Here is a 19,774-nt window from a genome sequence, read left to right as displayed (position 1 = left end):
AGTCCCCGGCTTTCGAACCTGGGAGTGCCTGGGACACTTTGGCTAAACTTTCTGAGCCACTCTAAACTCTTTTTGACTCCTTGCAAGACTTTGAATCTCTAACTAACAGTGTGATCTTGGGCACATTTTCGCTCCGGCTACTCTAAGAGTGGGCCCTGCCTAGTGACTTTTGCTCACCTGTGACTTTGTGCTTCTTTAAGCCTATTGCAAGTGTTCTGGACCTTAGAGTGGTGTGTCTAACCTATTTCTGCTTTTTCTCTCCCTTTCTTGGAAACTACTAGAGTGTCATCTAACGTTAAGCACTCACCTCTGTTTTAATTAAGTGGTGTTAACCTAGAGTTGTCTAGATAGGAGAAAGGATTGAATTTACTTTCATTATAACTGTGTTGAAGTGTTTTTACCATATTCGTTGCTAGAGTGTTTTTTTACTTATGTGTGTTTTTAAATAAATAACTATATTCTTTTGAAACCAAGCTCTGGTCAGTGTTTGCTTGTGCTATTGTGTTTTGGTACATATTGTGTATACTTTGCATACTGCCTAACTCTTCTTGAGAGAAGTCTGACTGCTCAGCCACAGCTACCAGGTAAATCTGGGTGGTACAGACTGCTACCAAAGGGGTTTACTGCTCTACCTGTAGTCTTAAATCTTTTGCAGTGTTCCCCAAGGGAACTGCACAGGTTTCTGCCTAACACTTGCCCTATGGGGCTTGGCCTCTAACTATTTGGGCATAAGTGGTGGAGGGGGAAATAAATATCCCTGCAAACCATGCAGGTCGCTGTTGCTGGACTGCTAGTCCCAGTGACTTAGAAGTAGGCTTAAAGGCTTGGAACATCTGTAAGGATTCATTGGCCTTGGTGCAGAATAAGTTCATGCCATCGAAGGGCATTTCCAGATGTTTCTCCGGACGTCCTCAGCCAAGATAATCTGTGCAAAGACCATTCTTGGGGCCATCATTCTCGATACGAAGTCTGCAGTATCCAGACCAGACAGCAGCATTTGACAGGAAGTTTCCTTGCTGTCCCAGAGAAGGGCCTCGCAGCCCACACGCACCTCCTGCTGCAATGCATAGTGAGGTTTGCCCTAGGAGGCAGCGGGTAGCATGTCAAAACTCAGGTAGGGTATCCAGGCCAACAACTTCGAACGGGTCAGTTTATCACCTGAATTCTTGCAGAGGAAGGTTAAAGGTTTTGCCTTTCGTTTTCAAAGTGCCTTTGGGTGCATCGACTGGTACGACAGGCAGTCCTGTGTGTGGTGGCCTTCACAGAAACAGTAAAGAAATGTTTTGCGGGTCCAAAACTGACATTTGATGTCAGCAATCCACACAGGGTTTGAAACCCGAGGACTTTGTCTGATTCGGCAGAGTGTCCAATAACAAAGAACGAAAGCAAAAGATTCAATAAATTGAATCATTTTAACAGGGATGTTCCTACAGCGAGCAGAGTGTGTGGCAAAAAATTAACTGAAGTCACGGGGTGCAGTGCCTCTATATACACTGACCAGGCATCATTTCCAGTGGAGGGAACATAGGGTGGAGCCGGCAAAGAACCACGCTGCTCCATGTGTTGGTGGAAAAGTTTCAGAGGATCAGCTGCGCTCGGAGATAGAATCCATGGGAGGAAGGAGTCCATTAGAAGCCTGTCAGCCACTATCCTAAGAGTAGTCTTTTGTGGGTCTCTTCATTTCAACTGAATTGTTGCAACTACCTTTTTGTCCCTGTGCACTTCATGTACAGTCCTTAGATCAGGAGTCAGAACTGCAAACCCGATGTTTCCTTTGACCAGTGTATCCTCCAATCTCGAGCTGTTTCGGCAGGGCTCAGCTGCCTTTTCCACCTCCATGGGTTCTTTGGGGAACAACCTCATTACGGATATCTGCCTTCAGTCATTAGGAACTTTGTGTGCAGACCATCTCTTCAGTTCAGACACCACCACTGTAACTCTGTCTGACACTGATCCTCTGGGGTCAGCTCAGCAAACTTCCTCCTCTAGCACCTTATCATCAAACCTGGGTCATGAACTCATCTGGGAGTGTCCTGCACTATATATAGTTAGCCTCAAGGTTGCCTCCTCCGATGCTTCCCTGGAACAATTGTAATGCTTACCAACTTTTTCCTATAACTTGAACTAACTGTTGACTTTATGTTGTCCTCTCCTATGGATAAACATTTGCTAATGTAAATATTGTCTAAACAGTTGTTTAGCAATTTTTCAAACACTCAGTTGATTTTTACTACCAATCTGTATTTCTGTGTAAAATTTAAATAATGAACATTTTAGTACCCTATGTGTATTCTGTGATTTTTGTTTTAGTTAACACAGAATCAAGTGGATCTGATTAATCACAACAAAACCCCTGAAATGTTGCTGGTATGGGAAGTGATGACAAACTTAACTCGGAGTATCCCTTGCTGATGTTCCCCATGAAGTCCTTTCTAATGCCACTGCTGATCCCGGCTGTGATCTCAGGTATGTGCTCATGGGCCAAGAAACAGAGGGGGGACTCCTTTAATTTCGGTAGTAGATATCACCAGGAAACTCCCACATTTACAAACGCAACCACATTAAGGCCATCTTGTGTTACCTTGATAGTCATACCCGGAAATCATCCTTTTGGATGCATTGTTTGCCAATTGCTGTGGTAATGAGGAAACACATGATATTTTAAAAAATGTCCCCCATTCCCACTGTCGCTCTCCATATGCCCACCCCTCCTTTCTAGATCCCCCATCGGCAACGCTCTGTATAAATCCTCTCTTACCCGCTCCTAATAGCCCCTTCCACTCACCGGGTATGTGATGCTTTTTTTTTTTTAGAGAGTGTCTTGTGATATTTCCACAGCAAAACAAAAATTACAGGCACAAAAGGGCTTCCAGCCCACCACAAAACTCTCCAAATAAAATGTGGTCTTCTTTGCCCCTCCCCACCTTCCGCCTCGTGTGCAAACAACCCCCCCCCCCTTCCCTAACCCTGCACCGTCCAAATATTTCTTTTTCGGCTTTCCACAGCATTCTGATGGTAAGAAAGGCGGCTTTTTATTTCGACCACAGGACATATATAAGGACATATATAAGTTGTTTGGACTGGGGGGAATCCCGTCTCTTTCATATTTTTTTAAAACTACTAGACAGACTTACACCAAACCATAAAAAAGGAATATCTGTGATGCTTTGTGTCTAACTTGTTTCTTATTTGGTGCAAATCCATCCAGTGGTTTTTCACGCTACGGGTGTCCAATGGAGCACCTTTTTCTATATGAGAAAATTAATTGGAGTTGGACAAAAACAGATTTTTTGTTTGTTTTCTTAATAACCTTTGGATTGTTTTATGAATTTCCCCCAAATTGTCCAGTTTGGAGAGGCGAATGCTAGACATTTGTTTTGAGAAATTTAATCCAACTACAAGTCCAGCAACTTAAAGGTTATTAGCAATAGAATTACGGGAAACGTTGAGCTAAAATGCTCATGAGGACTAAAGGTGATTTGCACCTGGGGAAGGACCCTCAGCCAATCAGGTGGCTGGAAACACGGGCGAGACCACACAGTCTACTGCTTGCGTTTCTCTAACACCAAGGACCTTACCTACCATCTTGATTGTGGAGAGGCAACATTGCCTCCCCACACTCCCACCCTTCTCCCCCACACTCCAAGGCATCCAGCACCCTTCCTCCATGCCCCTCCCATCCTCCCCACCTACCTGCATGGGAGTATGTGCTCGCACAATACATGCAGAGTCCATCTCCCATGAATAGTAAAGAAAAAAATGTTGCGCCGTGGGTTTGAACAGCAATCAACCCCCTTGTTGGGGTGCATACATGGCCAGTAACAGCCCTCAGGGCCAAGGCAGGCCTGAGGAAACTGGCCTTGATGTACGTCACTGATGCAGGGGGATAGCTATAAGCACACAATGCTCCATGATGGTATACAGTGTATGGCTACCTTTCAGCACAACAAGTAACAGTGAAGAAACGATTGTTCTAGAACATGCCAACATTGCAAAGTACTAAAATACACGATGGTCAAAAAGGCATATTGAAGCAGTAGTGTACAGCGTCAAAATAAAATTTGAAAGTACTGTTGTTTGAACATGTACAAGACTTTGTTTGATAGACACAAGAAGATCACATGTACACTGTTTTTATAATCAGTTAGCCCTCAGTGCGGCACCACTACAATACACAACATTTTCAGCAATCGAAGGAGAGCTGAGTGACAAGGGGCAATTCAGCGAGAAAAGGAAATGGGGATTCTATGGGGGGCATCCATCAAAAACAGTGTGTGACACACCACTGCCAACAATGGGAATTTTGTGAGCAACAATAATCTACAATACAATTTAGCAATTTAAAAAGTTGTTACTTACAGGCACTATTAACAAAGTAGAAAAGAAATTGCTGAGAAATTCCAGGAGAAACGCATCAGAAGATCTCATCTTCCCATCTATCATAATAGTCTTTGGAACTTCAGGGACAAGGCTGACTGCAGCTTTGAAAAATGCATCAGCTATTTGAAAGAAAAGGTTCACATTATTATCTATAGCAGGATATGTCAATCACATTGAAAAACTGGAAGCGGTCATACTACGACAAACAAAGTTATTTTTTCTAAAAGTATATTTATTCAGAGAAGTAAAGAATCAGGGTAACACAAAGTAATAGAATATATTCTAAGAGGCCACAAAGTCAACATCTTGCCCCACTAACAGAATGCAGTATACATGTCATTTGCACCATTTCTGTCGGCAATTATATGACGAGAGGGTAAAACATGTAAGCATGGGAGGAGGCAATAACCATGACAGGGACCTTTAATAGGAAGTGCAACCTCCTCTTTGATACAGTATATTGCAATCATATAAATCATTATAAGTGTCCCAGATGCTGCAGCCATCTAACCTGACCGTACTCTGGAATTACACCATCTCATACTTTTGATTAGCTAGTCTTTGCATCCAGCCACATCTCCAATGTCAGCCTGCCAGAGAATTTCCAAAACCTTAACACCTCAGTTTTGGTAAGCATTGAATACTGATACAAATACAGTCTCCTGTGCTTTGGTACTGTTCATGAGATGTATGCACAACCCTCTGGCGAGGGCTGTGTAATCATCTAACTTTTTAGTAGAACAGTGTGTCAGCCAAAAGGAAAGGCCACACTTTAGAATTAAGATGGATTTCTAGAATCTCGTCTGGTGGACAGATTTTAGGAGGCCACCTTAGTTATAGTGTACAGAGGAACTCTGAGAGGTTAGGCAAAACCCAATCAAGGTAGCAATAGGCTATTCTCAGGGGAGAGTGTGAGTGGGGTCAGGATCCACAATAGGTCCACACAATGAAGAACACAATAATTCAACTTAGACAGTAATGTATAAAAATACTAGCTCTATTCTAGGTCCAAATCACACACTAAAGAATGAAACAAGCAGGTGATACTATTGCACAAAACGCAATAATAAACATATATACAATTATAGGTTCTTAAAATGCATTCAATGACTTCAATTAACGAAATGAGATGTGTAATTGGTGCATCAAGATGCAATCAAGTCATTAGAAATATACCCTAGCTTCAGAAGTCCAATCCCTATGAAGAGTGGGGCCTAGTGCCTAAAGGTCGCAGCGCTTCTCCCCACACTTAATCTGATGCAGGTAAAGTACCTGTGTTAGTGAATGTTCAAGAGAATAGATGCAACAAAGTTACTGATATGTAAAAATGTGTTCTTATCTTTCAGGTTTCACTGCTCAGGTGCGACAAACAAAAAGAAGTGAAATCGAAGGATACAAAGAAACCTGTTCTCAATGTTATCCTACGGAGAACAGGAGGAGACAAAGGCTTGAGTTTTTATTAGCCCCTGGCTCAGAATTTCACAGAAGAATGGATAGGTCAACTGGGAGGCACCTGGGTGAGCGGGAGAAGGTGTGAGAAGGATCGCCGAAGGTTGGATTTCCTGCTGTTGGTTCCAGTGAGAGGTGCCCAGGAGCTGCAGGCGCAGGGATTCTTCCGGTTGAGTCCAGGAGCAGAGTGCAACCCTTGGCCATGAGAAATGCAGAGAAAGCACAGATGCAGACCTCTTCAGAAAACTTCAGATGATGGAGTAAGGCCAGTTCTAGAGACGGCCACCACACCGAGGCGGCAGGCGTCCTCTTCCAGTAGCGTTTGAAGAAGACCTTCCCGAGCAGGATCCCTTGAAGCTGTAAGGCCGGAATTCGGCAGGAAAATGGCTTACATCACAAGCTGGCGACCACCGATGATCCTGCCTCAAATGTGCAACGGTGATGGTTCTAGCAAGGTAGCCCAATGGAGAGCTGGTCAGTCCACCAGGTGGTCCAGGGACACTTCCAAAGGCGCAGGACGGATGGAGCCTCGAGAAAACGTTGATACTGGTTGATCCTACCAGTCCAGGGCTTGAAGCACCTCTCTGGGTCTTCACAGATCAGGTGGTTCAACACGGCTTCAAAGGGCCTGATGCAGAAAGGATGCCGGGCCTCTTCAGGAAACTTCTTTGGATCTTCAGTCGGCTGGTCTTCTACAGGATTCTTGGCTGCAACGCCGATCTCAAGAAATGGCTTTAGGAGTCCTCTTCTTTTCCACAATCCAGCCTGGAAGCAAGTCCAAGCCCACCAATGGTAAGGACCTGCACCAGACAGTCAGCAGTGGTCCAATCAGGAACCAATGTGGGTTTCACTCATGTCCCACACTCAGACTTTCAAGTACCATCGATGTAGAGTGGGACCAGACAGCCCCACCCCCTTCCTGAGCCACACACAAAGGCATCACTAGCACGCAAAGATGGGGCTTTACCGGGCAAGTGCATTACCATACATGGGATTTCCAGACCTGGCAAGGCAGGAAGAAGGCCAAACAACAAAATGGCCAAAGAACATATCTTGTGGCACTGCCATTTTGGGGCACTAGTCACGTTTAGTAACCATATGCTGTAAAAAAGAATGTGCACACTAGAAATAACACAAATAATAGTAAAAATATAATTGTTGCCACCAGCATGTCTTTAGGCACATATAAAAGTAATCAAAAATCCCAAGTGAAAAAAAAGACTAGGGCAATCAAAAGTATCCCAATTCCACTGCATTGTAAGATGCGTGCAATGCAAAAAAGTAACAAAAGTACCTACAAAAGTTACAAAAGTGAAAAAGACAAAAGGGAAACATAGATTCCCAGTACTGATAGTCTGAAGGACTGATCGATTCACTATAACAAAATGAGCAAAAAGCCAGGGGAGTGAAGCTTCACTTCCCTGAAAAAAGTGAAGACAGGTTCAAAAACCAAAGAAACAAGTTAGAGAGCTGTGGCAACTCTGGACAATTCGTCCCTTCTCCCCAGAGGGGAGGCACCCCCTTTCAGGCTAGGGAGGTGAGCCCACTACGCAAGACCCTCACTAGGGATCTGGGCAAGTAGGACCTCACTGGGAGTGACTCCCCTCTTGGGGACAAGGGCTCCAATTCCAGCAATGGAACTCCCAGTCTGAAATTCCCTTTCTGCAAATATGGATGTTAGAAAAACTGTTCAAAATATAACCCTATTGGCATCAGGTAATGGTGAACCTCGCCTGAGGGCCATAGTCATGGAAGACTGGTATCACTTCCTTCATTGTGACGATGTGTATAACAGGCAAGCGTTTTGTAAATGGGGAGGGAACTGCCACAGTGGGAAGAGACTAAGTGTTACCCAGAGGCAAGCCCCTGAAACACCTATGTCCTGGAGGGGCAGAGCTATGTCGAGCCACGGAGCCAGTGGCAACGAGCACAAAGAACAAGCCGCTAGCTGTAGGTTAGGCAGCAGGTGTCTTACCCGAGCAAGAGGCGTCTGGCAAGGCAAAACAGAAGACGGAAAGACAACCTGCTTCCCGGGTGGCGTGACCATTAAGGAGCAGGCGTAGGCTTGGTACCCAGCCACCAACGCTGAGACCTGAGAGGAATAAGGAGCCAGAGATCCCGAGCTCCTGTCAACAAGCATCTTTACCGCTATGAGAGGCACCGGCAGGAAGAGAGATGCTACAGAATCGGGGAAGTGAGCGAGAGAGTCCAGGAGCACAGAAACATATAGAGGTACTACGAAACTGGAGCAAATGTACTGGGCACAAGGCCCCATTCAAGCAGAGAGCAAATACTACTAACAATGTACAGAAAGGCTGGAATAGCCGGAAATACTGCAAACATTCTAGTCAATATAAAGGGCCCCCCGGCCCCTCTTAGCCATATAGAAAAGGGATATGAATAGAAACACTTGTGTACAGGTGAGTTATAAATGACTTTTCATTTCATATATCAATAATGAAATACAAGGCTGGAATAGCCAGCAAAGTCAGCCAAGAGAAAAGAATGAGATGTCACACTAATTAGATACATCCGAAAGGAGTGGACAACAACGCGAAGTGCGAAGCAGAGGGAATTCCCAATAGGGAATGATAAATGTAAATGCAACTAAGGACTCTAAACCAAGTGTTTGACACCATAGAAGATGGGCTGCGTATTGGTGCAGTATCTTCATAAATAAACAGAACCCCAGGACAATGGAAGACGCTCACCGGATTAAGGACCACAAAAATGTGTTCATTCATGAACTTCAATCAAAGAAAAAGCAACAAATTACGAATGAATTACTGAAAAAATATGTCTTTGTACTATACTAAAGAATTGAATGTATTCTTGTATCTCAATGAATTCACTAAACCAATGTACTAAGTGCCTTGACATAGCCCAAGAAAGGGCGAAAAACACACGCACGTGACTCCTAGCTGAGTAATGTTGGCACAAGTTCAATGAAATAAAGAATTTAGCTTTTTCACACTGATATGTAAACACTGTTCAATACTTATAACCATTTACATTTTATTCACTAATCAGTGTGCAGTAGCAAGTTATTGCAAAAATTATACGATTAACGTATAAATGAATGCGCAAAGGTCTACATAGAAAAACATGTTCTATTTCGAGATGTCACCCAGCTCTCACTAAATAAGTATGGCAAAAGATACAGCAACTGTATATCAAAGTGGCACTAACCGCCAAGACTGGCAAAGGAAAGCAGAGACAGAAGCCACATGTTGAGACAGAGTAAAGAGAAACAGAACACTCTGCAACACTGACAGCATAGTGCATAACACACATAGAGCAGTGCTATTTGACTTGGCAAGAATGTTAAGAAAGACAAGACTTTTTACCAAAGAGCTAACAGACTTAATGGAAGACCCCACAGAGCTAACAAACTTAATGGAAGACCCAACGCTACAGAAGTGGAAAGGAAAGAAGTGTACTTTCAAGTCGTCATGGAAGGATTGGAAAGGAATTGATATTTTATTTATATTGCGCATTTATTTATTTATTGGAGCATTTAAAAATCAGAAACTGTTAACTTATCAAAGTGAGAGAGAAACGCAGGCCAACAACATTTGTGAGTTTGCCAAAAGGATATAATAATAGAGCTGTAAAGATAATCTACAAGAACTGTGAGACTGAGAGCAAGTCAAAGACAAGTGGGCCAGGCAGAAGTCCATACTAAGGCTACTATACAAGCATCCCTTTTCTTTTTATTCAGGTATCTTTCTAAAGTGATAGGGCCAGTTAGATACTTAGGATTCAGACAGATAACTTTTTGCTTGGACTTGATGTGCACCCTTAGTTGTACTTTTGTTAGAAAGAGAACATCCCTCATAATTATAGGGCAAGCTAGGAGTTTTCTTTTAATTTAAATAAACTCCTTGTTAAATATGTCAGATGTCTGACTCCTTCTTGTGGTTCACCACAGGGCCCAGAGAACTATTAAGGGATGGTTGCCAAAAGAGAAATCTTTCCTAACAGTAAGTGTAGCGGAGCAGTCAAGCTTAACTGCAGGAGGGAAGACTGGGTGACGAGTCAGACATGGTATACGGACACACAGGTGGAGTTTTCTCACAAGTCGCCATTTATTAAATAATAATGTGTGAGACAAACGCCTATTTTTCCCTAACAAGGATTTCCCTACCTAACAGACCAAGGCTAAATGAAAATGACCTAATGTTCAAAAGTGTCTGGCCCTCACACTAATACATAAAACTAAATCATACAGGAATTATGGTTAAAGTTACTTACCTGTACGTATTGTTCTCCAGCATGGGTCTAGTATGGAATCACATACTCATGAATATTCCCTGTCGTCAGGCTGGGAATCCACGGTAAAAGGAAAAAAAGAGTTTCACTTTCACTTTAAAACTGTATTTCACCTCTAAACCAATCACTGTCCCTAGGTCATACTGCCTCCATCCAATGACAGTCCTCTCCCTAAGTGGTGGCTACCCCTGGTGGCTATCTTCAGATTTGGTAACCACATAAAGTGGCAGTATGAACCAAGAAGAGCCACAGAGGGGAAGGAGGGAGGGTTTGCATGTGAATCCATGCCAGATCCATGCTGGAGAACAATAGTTACAGGTAAGTAATTTAAACCTTCTCCATCATGGGGTCTGGCATGGATGCACATGCTCATGAACAATTGCACAGCACTACACATACACAACCACGGGAGGTGGCAAGGCTCAAAAGAAGTAGTATACTCTCACCTGGCGATCACACTCCCTTCAAACAAACAGGCTGCGTAGCACCGCTTAGCGAACTCGGGACTCCTCCCTGGAATCCCTGTCGACGCAGTAGAACCTTGTGATGGTGTGATTGGACCTCCACGTAACAGCCCTGCAGATGTCGAGCAGGGGCACACAAGAGAGAAACGCCATCGTAGCTGCGATGGCTCTGGTGGAGTGAGCTGACAGTGCATGATGCAGCCGGAGAGCCACCTGGAGATGGAAGTCTTTGACAAGGCCTTTCCCTGATTTACAGGTCCAAAGTTGACGAACAACTGAGAAGTCTTCCGAAAATCCTTTGTACGTGCCACGTAGAAATTCAAGGCATGAGCAACATCCAGCGAATGCAAGGCCCTCTCCGCCGGCGACAATGGATTTGGAAAGAAGACAGGCAACACAAAAGGTTTCTTGAGGAGGAATTCCGACAGTACCTTTGGCATAAAGATGGGTTGTGTACGCAGTACCACCCTTGAAGCGTGGAAGGAACAAGTTACTTACCTGTAACTATTGTTCGCCAGCATGGGTCTAGCATGGATTCACATGCTCAAGAATATTCCCCGTCTTTCACTTACAAACTGTATTTCTTCTCTAAATCAATCACTGCGCTCTGGGTCATACTGCCCCCAGCCAATGACTGCCCTATCCCTAAGCCTCTGGCAGCCATCTTCAGATTTGGTAAGCACGTAAAGTGGCAGTATGACCAAGAAGAGCCACAGAGGGGACGGCGGCAGGGTCTGCATGTGAATTCATGCCAGACCCAGGCTGGACAACAATAGTTACAGGGAAGTAACTTGTTCCTTCTCCAGCATGTGGTCTGGCATGGATTCACATGCTCATGAATAAAGAATACATAGCAGTACAACATTATACAGCCACGGGAGGTGGCAAAGCTCAACAGAAGCAATTACTCTTCCCTCCGGAACAGATTCACCTTCAAGCGAACGGGTTGCTAGCACTGCTTGGCCAACCCTGGACTCCTCTCTGGAATCCCTGTCGACGCAGTGAAATCTTGTGAAGGTGTGAGTGGAGCTTCACGTGGCACCCCTGCAGATGTCCAGCAGAGGCACACCAGACAGGAACGCCATCGTCGCAGCGATAGCTCTGGTGGAATGGGCTCTCGGATGGCTAGCCAGCGGTCAATTTGCCAACCGATGACACTGTGAGATACAGCCGGAGAGCCACTTAGAGATGGAAGCCTTGAACAAGGCCTTCCAATGGTTCACAGGACCAAAGTTCACAAATAGTTGAGACGTCTTTCGGAAACTCTTCGTACATGCCACATAGAACTTCAGAGCATGAGCCACATCCAGCATTTCAGTCGGCGACACAGGTTTTGGAAAGAACACAGGCAACACCAAAGGCTTGTTGAGGTGGAATTCCGACGGAACCTTGGACATATTTATGGAATGCGTCATCGGACCATCCCATCGAAAGAACGTTACCAGGTAAGAAAGTAACTTGTTCTTCGAGGGGATTGGGTCCTCCGACGTATTCCATATCTATGACAGACTCCCAAAGCAGTACCAACGTATGGAGGAGGGAAAAGAACTTAGAATATAGAAGTTTAGAATGCCCAATTAAATTGCAGAGTAAAGGACCGCCTTGCCAAAGGCCAGATCCTGCCCATGAATAGAATCTAGGGAGTAGTGTCTTACAAAAGTATGGACCGAAGCCCATGTGGCTGCTTCATAGATGTTACGAATAGGAACACCCCTCTGCAGGGCAGTAGAGGAAGCCATACCCCTAGTAGAATGGGCCCGTAAGACTACCGGAGGGTCCTTACCCGCCAAGCGGTAACATTCAGAAATTGCCAAGCTAATCCATCTAGACAAAGTCTGCTTAGTAACAGCTTGTCCCAAACGCCTTCCAGCGTAACCTATAAAGAGCTGATCGTCCACTCTGACCCGGGACATGGGTGAAATGTAAAAATTTAAAGCTCTCCTAGGATCCAACCTGTGGAGCCTCTCCTCTACCTTACCAGGATGCGGAGGAGGATAAAATGCCGGAAGAATGACCTAATAATGGCTTAAATGAAATTCCGAGACAACCTTCGGAAGAAAGGAAGGACAAACTCTAAGGACAACCATGTCCTTATGAAACACCATGAAGGGTGGTTTAACAGAAAGTGCCTGCAACTCACTTACTCTGCAAGCAGTAGTGACCGCAACTAAAAACACAGTTTTAAGGGTTAACAGTCTCAAAAGGACAAGAGTGTAAAGGCTCAAATGGAGCACCCATTAGGAATTTCAGAACAAGGTTCAAATCCCAACCGGGCACCTGGAAAGGGGACGGCCGAAACACATTAGTGAGTCCTTTGAGAAACTGAGAAATTAAAGGAATCTTGAAATAAGAACACTCCTCAGACGCACGCTTCAATATGGACAGCGCCGCCAGGTAACCTTTAATGGTACCCCACTTGCAGGCCCTTGTGGGCTAATGAAAGCAAAAAAAGACAGAACCACAGGAATGTCGCATGAAAAAGGATCCACATTCTGAACCCTGCACCAGTCGCAGAACTTTCTCCAACGGCAACAGTACAGGGACTTGGTTGCAGGCCGTCTGGCCAAAAGCAACACCTCCATCACGTCTTCAGGGAGGTCCCAATCCTTGTACCTCAACCTTTCAGAAGCCAAGCGTGAAGGTTGAGGGATCTGACCTCTGGATGGAGAACCAGATTCCCCTCGCGTGAGAGTAGATCGTCTCGGTAGGGAAGACGACGTGGAGGGCAGATGGACAAGTTGAGAAGGTCCGTGTACCACGTTCTCCAGGCTCATGCCGGAGCAATGAGGATCATCCAGGAACCGAACCTCCGCAGCACTTGCGGGATGACGGGGACTGGAGGAAACGCATACAGCAGTGGGAAGGACCACTCCACCACAAACACGTCCCCTAAGGCTCCTCTTGGAGGAAATTCCCGCAAGCAGAACTTTTCGCACTTCCGGTTGACACTGGAGGCGAAGAGTTCCACTTGTGGGGTCCCCCAAAGGGCGAAGATCTCCAGGAGAATCTCCTCAGCCAGCTCCCACTCGTGAGAGATCGCGCTCTGCCTGCTCAGAGCGTCCACCGTCTTGTTTACGTTTCTGGCCAGATGCACTGCCGAGATCGAAATTTCCTGCTGGATGGCCCAGAACCATCGCTGCATCGCCTCCCTGCACAGAGGAAGTGACCCTGCCCCGCCCCCTTTTTGTTGAGGTAGTGCATGGCCATTGTGTTGTCCGTCAGAATCAGGACATTCTTCCCTTGCACAGTCGGCAAAAAAGCCTTCAGGGCAAGCCGGACGGCCCTCAGCTCCAACAGATTGATATGGAGTCTGGACTCCGACGGAGACCAACGACCGCTGACTGTCAACTCGGGAGACTCTGGGCATGTTGAAACTTGTGCACCATCTGCAGAATGTGATGAGCCCTCACCTGGAGCACTGCTCTGACGTACTGGAGCCGCTGAGTTGGCATCAAGTGGGACTTCTTTACATTGAGGAGAAGCCCAGCTTGTGAAGGGAGTGGCAGGTGACGGACAGATCATCCAGGACTTGCTCGGGAGAGCGCGCCCTGATCAACCAATCGTCCAGGTAGGGGTAGACGTGAATCCCCCCTTTCCTGAAAACCCTCGGGGCGGAGATCAATCCGAACGGCAGGACCCGAAACTGAAAGTGCGAGTCGCCAACCACAAACCTCAGGTACTTCTTGTGCTTGGGATGGATCGGCACATGAAAGTAAGCGTCCTTGAGGTCCAGAGACACCAACCAGTCCTGGAGTTGAAGGGCCTGGAGGACTTGAGAAAGAGTAACCATCTTGAATGTGTCCTTCCTGAGGAGCTTGTCAAGCCCGCAAGTCCATGATGGGTCTCAATCCCCCGTCTTTCTTCGAAATCAAAAAATAAGGGGAATAGCATCCCTTGTTCCTCTCCGCTACAGGCACCAGTTCTATGGCGCCTTTCTCCAGGAGGGATTGTATTTCCTGTGCAAGGAGCGGATCCAGAATCTTCAAAGAGAGATTCCCTGCTGGATTGTCGTGAGGCCTCTGCCGGAAAGGAAGACAGTAGCCGTGGGCTGTGATCTCCGGAACCCACAAATCTGAAGCAATGGCACATTACCAGATGCTGCGCCAGCCTTCCCCCAACCAGCGAACCATGGGACATGGCCTCATGACTGAGCTGAAGCAGCTGCGGCAGTGCCTGAGGGCAAAGAGGCAACTGCCCGGGCGGCCTTGGCACCTGGAGTACCCTGTTTTCCACCTCTGGTACTCCTACGGTGGCCCCTTTGACTTGCAGCTCCTCTCGATTTACCAAAGGACGAGTAATATCGAAAGGAACCTCCCCTCCATTGCTGTCCCCTTGGACGAAAAGACGGAGGTTGGCGAACCGCAGCGCTCAACTTCACTGCAGCTTTAGAGGTCTGCAACCTCTCAAGGCTCTCGTCAGCCTTGCTGCCAAAAAGATGTTCACCATCAACGGGAATACCATCCCGTTCCTCCCTTTTGGGAATATGATCAGCCGCTAACGAAATACAGTTCCAAAGAGTATGCGTGAAACGTGATAAGGCACACACAGAGTTGGCTGCCTGTAAAGCCATACCCCCTGAAGAAAACACTTTCTTCGCCCAGCCATCAAAATGCTTGTCGTCCCTATCAGGAGGGATGGTAGGGTACGACACCTGCTTTGCTGGAGCTGTAGCCGCCTGCACCACCAAACTCTCCGAAGTGGGGTGCGTGGGCAAGTAGCAGGGGTCGCTACTGGCTGCGCGGTATTTTCGCGGCAAAGACTTGCTCACTGCCGGGAGACTCTCCAGAGCAGTCCAGGCTGCTGCCACCCTTCTCTGCAAGGCCATATGGAATGGCAGTACCGGGTCAGTTGGTGGACCTTGGTCGAGGATATCCATCAGGTCATCCTGCAGAAAATCCACTGGTGGCGCAGACCACCCCAAATATTCCATGACCCTCGACATAAGGCTCGAGAGGACCGTTCGAGCCTGAAGGCGTGCGAGTGGCGTCTCTAGCACGGTCACGGCCGGCGTCTTTCGACGGCACGGACGGACCGGAGCACTGCGACTGAAAAATCGCCAACATCTGCCAAAATGAATCCCATTCAGCAGGAGTGGAATGCTTGTTGGGACAAGCTACCCGCTGACGGGCGGAGTCCTCGGACGGGGAAGGCGACCGATGCTGGTGCTTCCATGAGTGCCTCGAAGAGGCAGAAGAATGGCAGGACCTACTCCTGGACCGAGACCCCCCGGACTTTCGCCGACGATGCAGAGAGTCGCCCCTCGAATCGTCCGTCGAAAGCCCAGTGGATCTCGACTTCCGGGGCTTGGCCATCTTACCTACAGAAAGCTTCTTCTTATGCTCCCACAAGGCCTTCGATGTAAGCGACTGGCAGTCTACACAGTCATCCGTGTCGTGGTCCTCCCCGAGGCACCAGAGACAGGCGACATGCGAATCCGTCAACGACATCTTGGACCCGCAGCCCCAACACTTCTTAAAACCCGCGTGCAGCAAACAGTCGAGCGCGCCCTTAACTAGCGCAGGCTTCACCGGCAAGGGGACGCAGGTTGGGTTTTATAGCAGTGGTGGGCCGGTGTAGTGCAATTTCCTGAGCCCCACAACAGCCTGCAGCAAACAGCTGCTGCGTGCCCTTGAGAACCAATAGGTTGGGAAGAAAGAAGCTAGGAAACACCATACAAAACCTTAGAACTAAGGTTCTAACTGCAAAATAACAGGCCAGAACACCACTGTTGAGGGCTAGACAAGGGAGAGACAGGGCTAGAACTGTATGGCTACAGAACCCTATGGAGAGAGGGGGGGCAATATAGGTATGTTTACTCACCTCCTGTACTCCGAATCACTCAGAGACTACCCTAGAAGATCTAGAAATCACTGGGTCTCCTGGATTCATGCCTTGGTTCCATTGGAAGAAGCCCAGGGGTTGCGGGTGCAGAGGTCTCTTCTGGCTTCTGGTTCTTGGGTCTGGCTAGTTCGGAGTTCCTTGCTCCATTGTACCCGATTATGAACAGGTGGAAAGCAGCGATGGCTACTTGAACAAAAAATGGTGGTAGACAACCTTTGTGGTGAGAAAAAAGAATCTGGTCTTGCAAGGCCCCTCTTCGTGTTGCAGAGCTGCAACCTTTGTGAAATGCTTCTTGTTCTGTAAGCTGGGGATCTGCGGAGTCCTGAGGCTCAACTCGGGATGGCGACTACTGCAGCAAAGTAGCCCATGATGACATCTGGCTAGCCCACAGAATGGTTCCAAGACTGTTCACAGCGCTTCCAGCAGCTCTATCTTCGAGCAAAGGTTGGGACTGGTTTTTTCCACCCATTCAGGGGTCGAAACACGAATGAAGGTCTTTGTGAGATCTTCAGAAAGGCAGGTCTTTGCTCAGCGAGTGAAGAATGGGCTGCTGGCGATCTTCCAACAACGAGTTCTGGGTCTTCATTGGGCTGCTCTCCATTCCAGGGGTCTTGGCGCCAATGAATTAAATAACTGCTGCAGGAGTCCTCCTTTTATACAGGATCTTGCCTGGAGTAGCCCCCAGCCCACCAATGGCAACGATCTACACCATTCAAACTGGCAAACATGGAGGGCATCTGCACACTGCATCTGCCCAACAACATACACACCAGGCCAGGATGTGGACTGTGTCCAGACAGATCCAGCCACACACATAGGCCACCGTTTTTTTTGGGAAAGTTCTAGCTTTTCCTGGTAAAGGTTACCATTTATGGAAAAACCACCACTCCAGGGCAGGAAGAATGTCAAAGGACATGATGGCTAAAGGACAGGTGAAAAGCTTGTGGCACAGCCATTGTAGAGTATATGGTAGTCTATTTGACCTTAAGAGGTCAAATGGAAAAGTGCACAAGACGATAAAAAAGAAAAACACCATAAAAGTATCCGCTGCCACCAGCCCAATCCAGACACATCATGCAAGTAACCACAAACTTGCTAAAACAAAGTCACAGGGACACAGTGGGCCTCATTACAACTACGGCGGTAGCCGTACCTGTAAAACCGGCACAGCTGCCGCCGGAGTTGCATCCGGGACCGGCACCCACGAATGGGCAATTATCGGGTCATGCAGACCTTGGCGGACACAGTAATTGCCCATAACGGTGCAGGTGCATCTAACGAGTTGTGCTCGCGGGTGCCGCACAGCCTGCCAGGTCAGACCTGGGGGGCTGTCAGGCACCCGCGAGCACAACTTCTACTATGGCGGTCCGGGAACTACGGTACCGGTAGCATTACCGGTACCGTAGTTCCCGGACCGCCAGGGTCATAATGAGGCCCAGTGTCTGTACTGTGCTTCACAGAAGTTGATGTGTGCAGGAAAGATAAACAGAGGACAACAGAGTTCACCTGCGCTGATAGCCAAAGGGACTGATCAGTACCCCCAAAATAGATGAGCTTAGTGAGGTAAGTTGAGCACAAAGGCTTCACTTGCCTCCAAAAGTCAGGAAAGGCTCAGAACAACAGCAAATTAACCTGCTGACAACAGACCTAAAAGACTGTTTATGGCATTTTTTAAATTTTTTATTAAATAAAAGTTAGTTTGTATAAAAACGTTTTCATTATCAACTCCAAGTTCATCAATTTACTCACATAAAAGTCATCATAGAGAATAACACCGAAAGTAAAAACGAGAAACCAAAAAATAAAAAACAAAAACACGAGATACAAGGTAAAGTCCTTCCTTTGTATCCAGTTGTTGTTTTTCGATCAATTCAGATCTTTCCTATAACTTCTCTCCAGAATTGTGTCACTCTGAATATCAGACTCTTATGTGTGCCCAACATCAAGGTTGCCCAGCTTGCTTCGCTACACAGCATGATACCTTCAGTGGGGAGCATGGCTGCATACCTTCTTCTTTCAGTGACAAGAGCTGGACATTCCATGATAATACGAAAAAGAGTTTCAGTTCAGGAGGCACTGTTGCAGAAGCGGCAGCTATTCAATTCAACCGTAATTTGTTTGGTTCGTGCTAGTACCTCTCTTGTGGGTAGTAAATTGAGGTGCATACGAAGAAATAAATCCCGGGTCTTTTGACACAGGAAGAGGTTCCGATAAGAAGGTAGTTGGTTAAGTGCTCTGCATTTTCTAACATACAGTTTATCGACAGTTGATATCGAGCTTTCTTGTCCAATGTCTCTATCCAGTCGTTGCGCTGTATTTGTTTTTTCACTTTGAGAGGTCGTTGTAGCAACTTTTCTTCTGTGGCTTCCAATATCTTCATTATCTGTATACATGCTTCTTTCCACATGTAAGTATTTTGTCATGTGATTAATTTGCTTGTGGTCGGAATATGTTAATGGGTGGAAGTTTATCTTCTACTACAGATTTCCTTTACAGATCTAGTGATTTCCTTGTTATCAATGAATGCATGGATTGGAGGGCTAACTCGAAGCATATACGTTGGACTGGGAATGACTTAAGTAGAGATAGGGGTTTTCTCCAAAAGTTCCCTTCCAGGGTATCCCAGGTCTGCCACGGCATATTTAGAAGTGTTTCGCTTCCGTGGGTTAGGATCGCTACAACCTTCTGTCGGTAAAAGGTGATAAGTGGTTTTAGAGAAACCTTCCCATATTTTTTGCAAATCACCATTCCCTGCCAGGCCATGGACTCAGTTTTAGCTCGCAGGTGAACCCCCCATTCTTTTTCACAAATACTCTGGTTTAGCCATATTCCCAGGTATTTGGTAGTGTTGACATTCTCTAGTTTAGTCGATTTTAGAAATATTGTGGGGCCCCTCTTCTTTTTCCCTGGTTGGGCTGCAAGTGCCATGGATTGCGATTTGATCTTATTGATGGTTAAATTGTTGTTCAAACTACTATTGGGCTGTCCTTCTCAGAGATAAGGGGCAGTAGCGGCTTTAGCACTTTAAGTTGGTAATACACAGATTTAACAATTTTGCTAATCTGTAGATTTCAGTTCATACTTGTCTGCCAGATTCTTCTGAGGTTCTTCACTATTTGAGTAAACTTTGTTGGGGCCCCGAATAGAGTTGGACATGGGGCAGAGTGTACATTTTATAGTGTGAATCGGCAGAAATGATGGCAGAAACTAACTTCTTGGAAATGTCCAACAGACTTACTGGAAGCGATTAAAGCACAATATTCGACCATCACCATAAGAGTAAGGCTATGCAGAAGGGGGCGATCTCATAAGAAATACTGATGTGGAATGGTCTGAAGCAAGGGTGTCTGCCACCCATGTTGCTTCCG

The 19,774-nt window shown here is 46.4% G+C and overlaps 1 protein-coding gene across 3 annotated transcripts in view; it reads right to left on the bottom strand.

The window, feature by feature from the left end:
* VPS35L (VPS35 endosomal protein sorting factor like) overlaps positions 1–19,774 on the bottom strand; it is a 1,734,364-nt gene that overhangs the window by 256,632 nt on the left and 1,457,958 nt on the right. For all 3 annotated transcript variants that reach the window (XM_069647157.1, XM_069647156.1, XM_069647158.1), the window contains exon 27: positions 4,360–4,499. In XM_069647157.1, the coding sequence (XP_069503258.1) occupies positions 4,360–4,499 (140 nt within the window). The remainder of the gene's footprint in view (positions 1–4,359; positions 4,500–19,774) is intronic.

This window comes from Ambystoma mexicanum, chromosome 2q, assembly GCF_040938575.1.
Source record: "Ambystoma mexicanum isolate Mex_15411 chromosome 2q, UKY_AmexF1_1, whole genome shotgun sequence".
In the NCBI taxonomy this organism is placed as follows: domain Eukaryota; kingdom Metazoa; phylum Chordata; class Amphibia; order Caudata; family Ambystomatidae; genus Ambystoma; species Ambystoma mexicanum.
The sequence above is the reverse complement of the archived record's forward strand: the minus strand, read 5'-3'. Positions and strand labels throughout refer to the sequence as shown.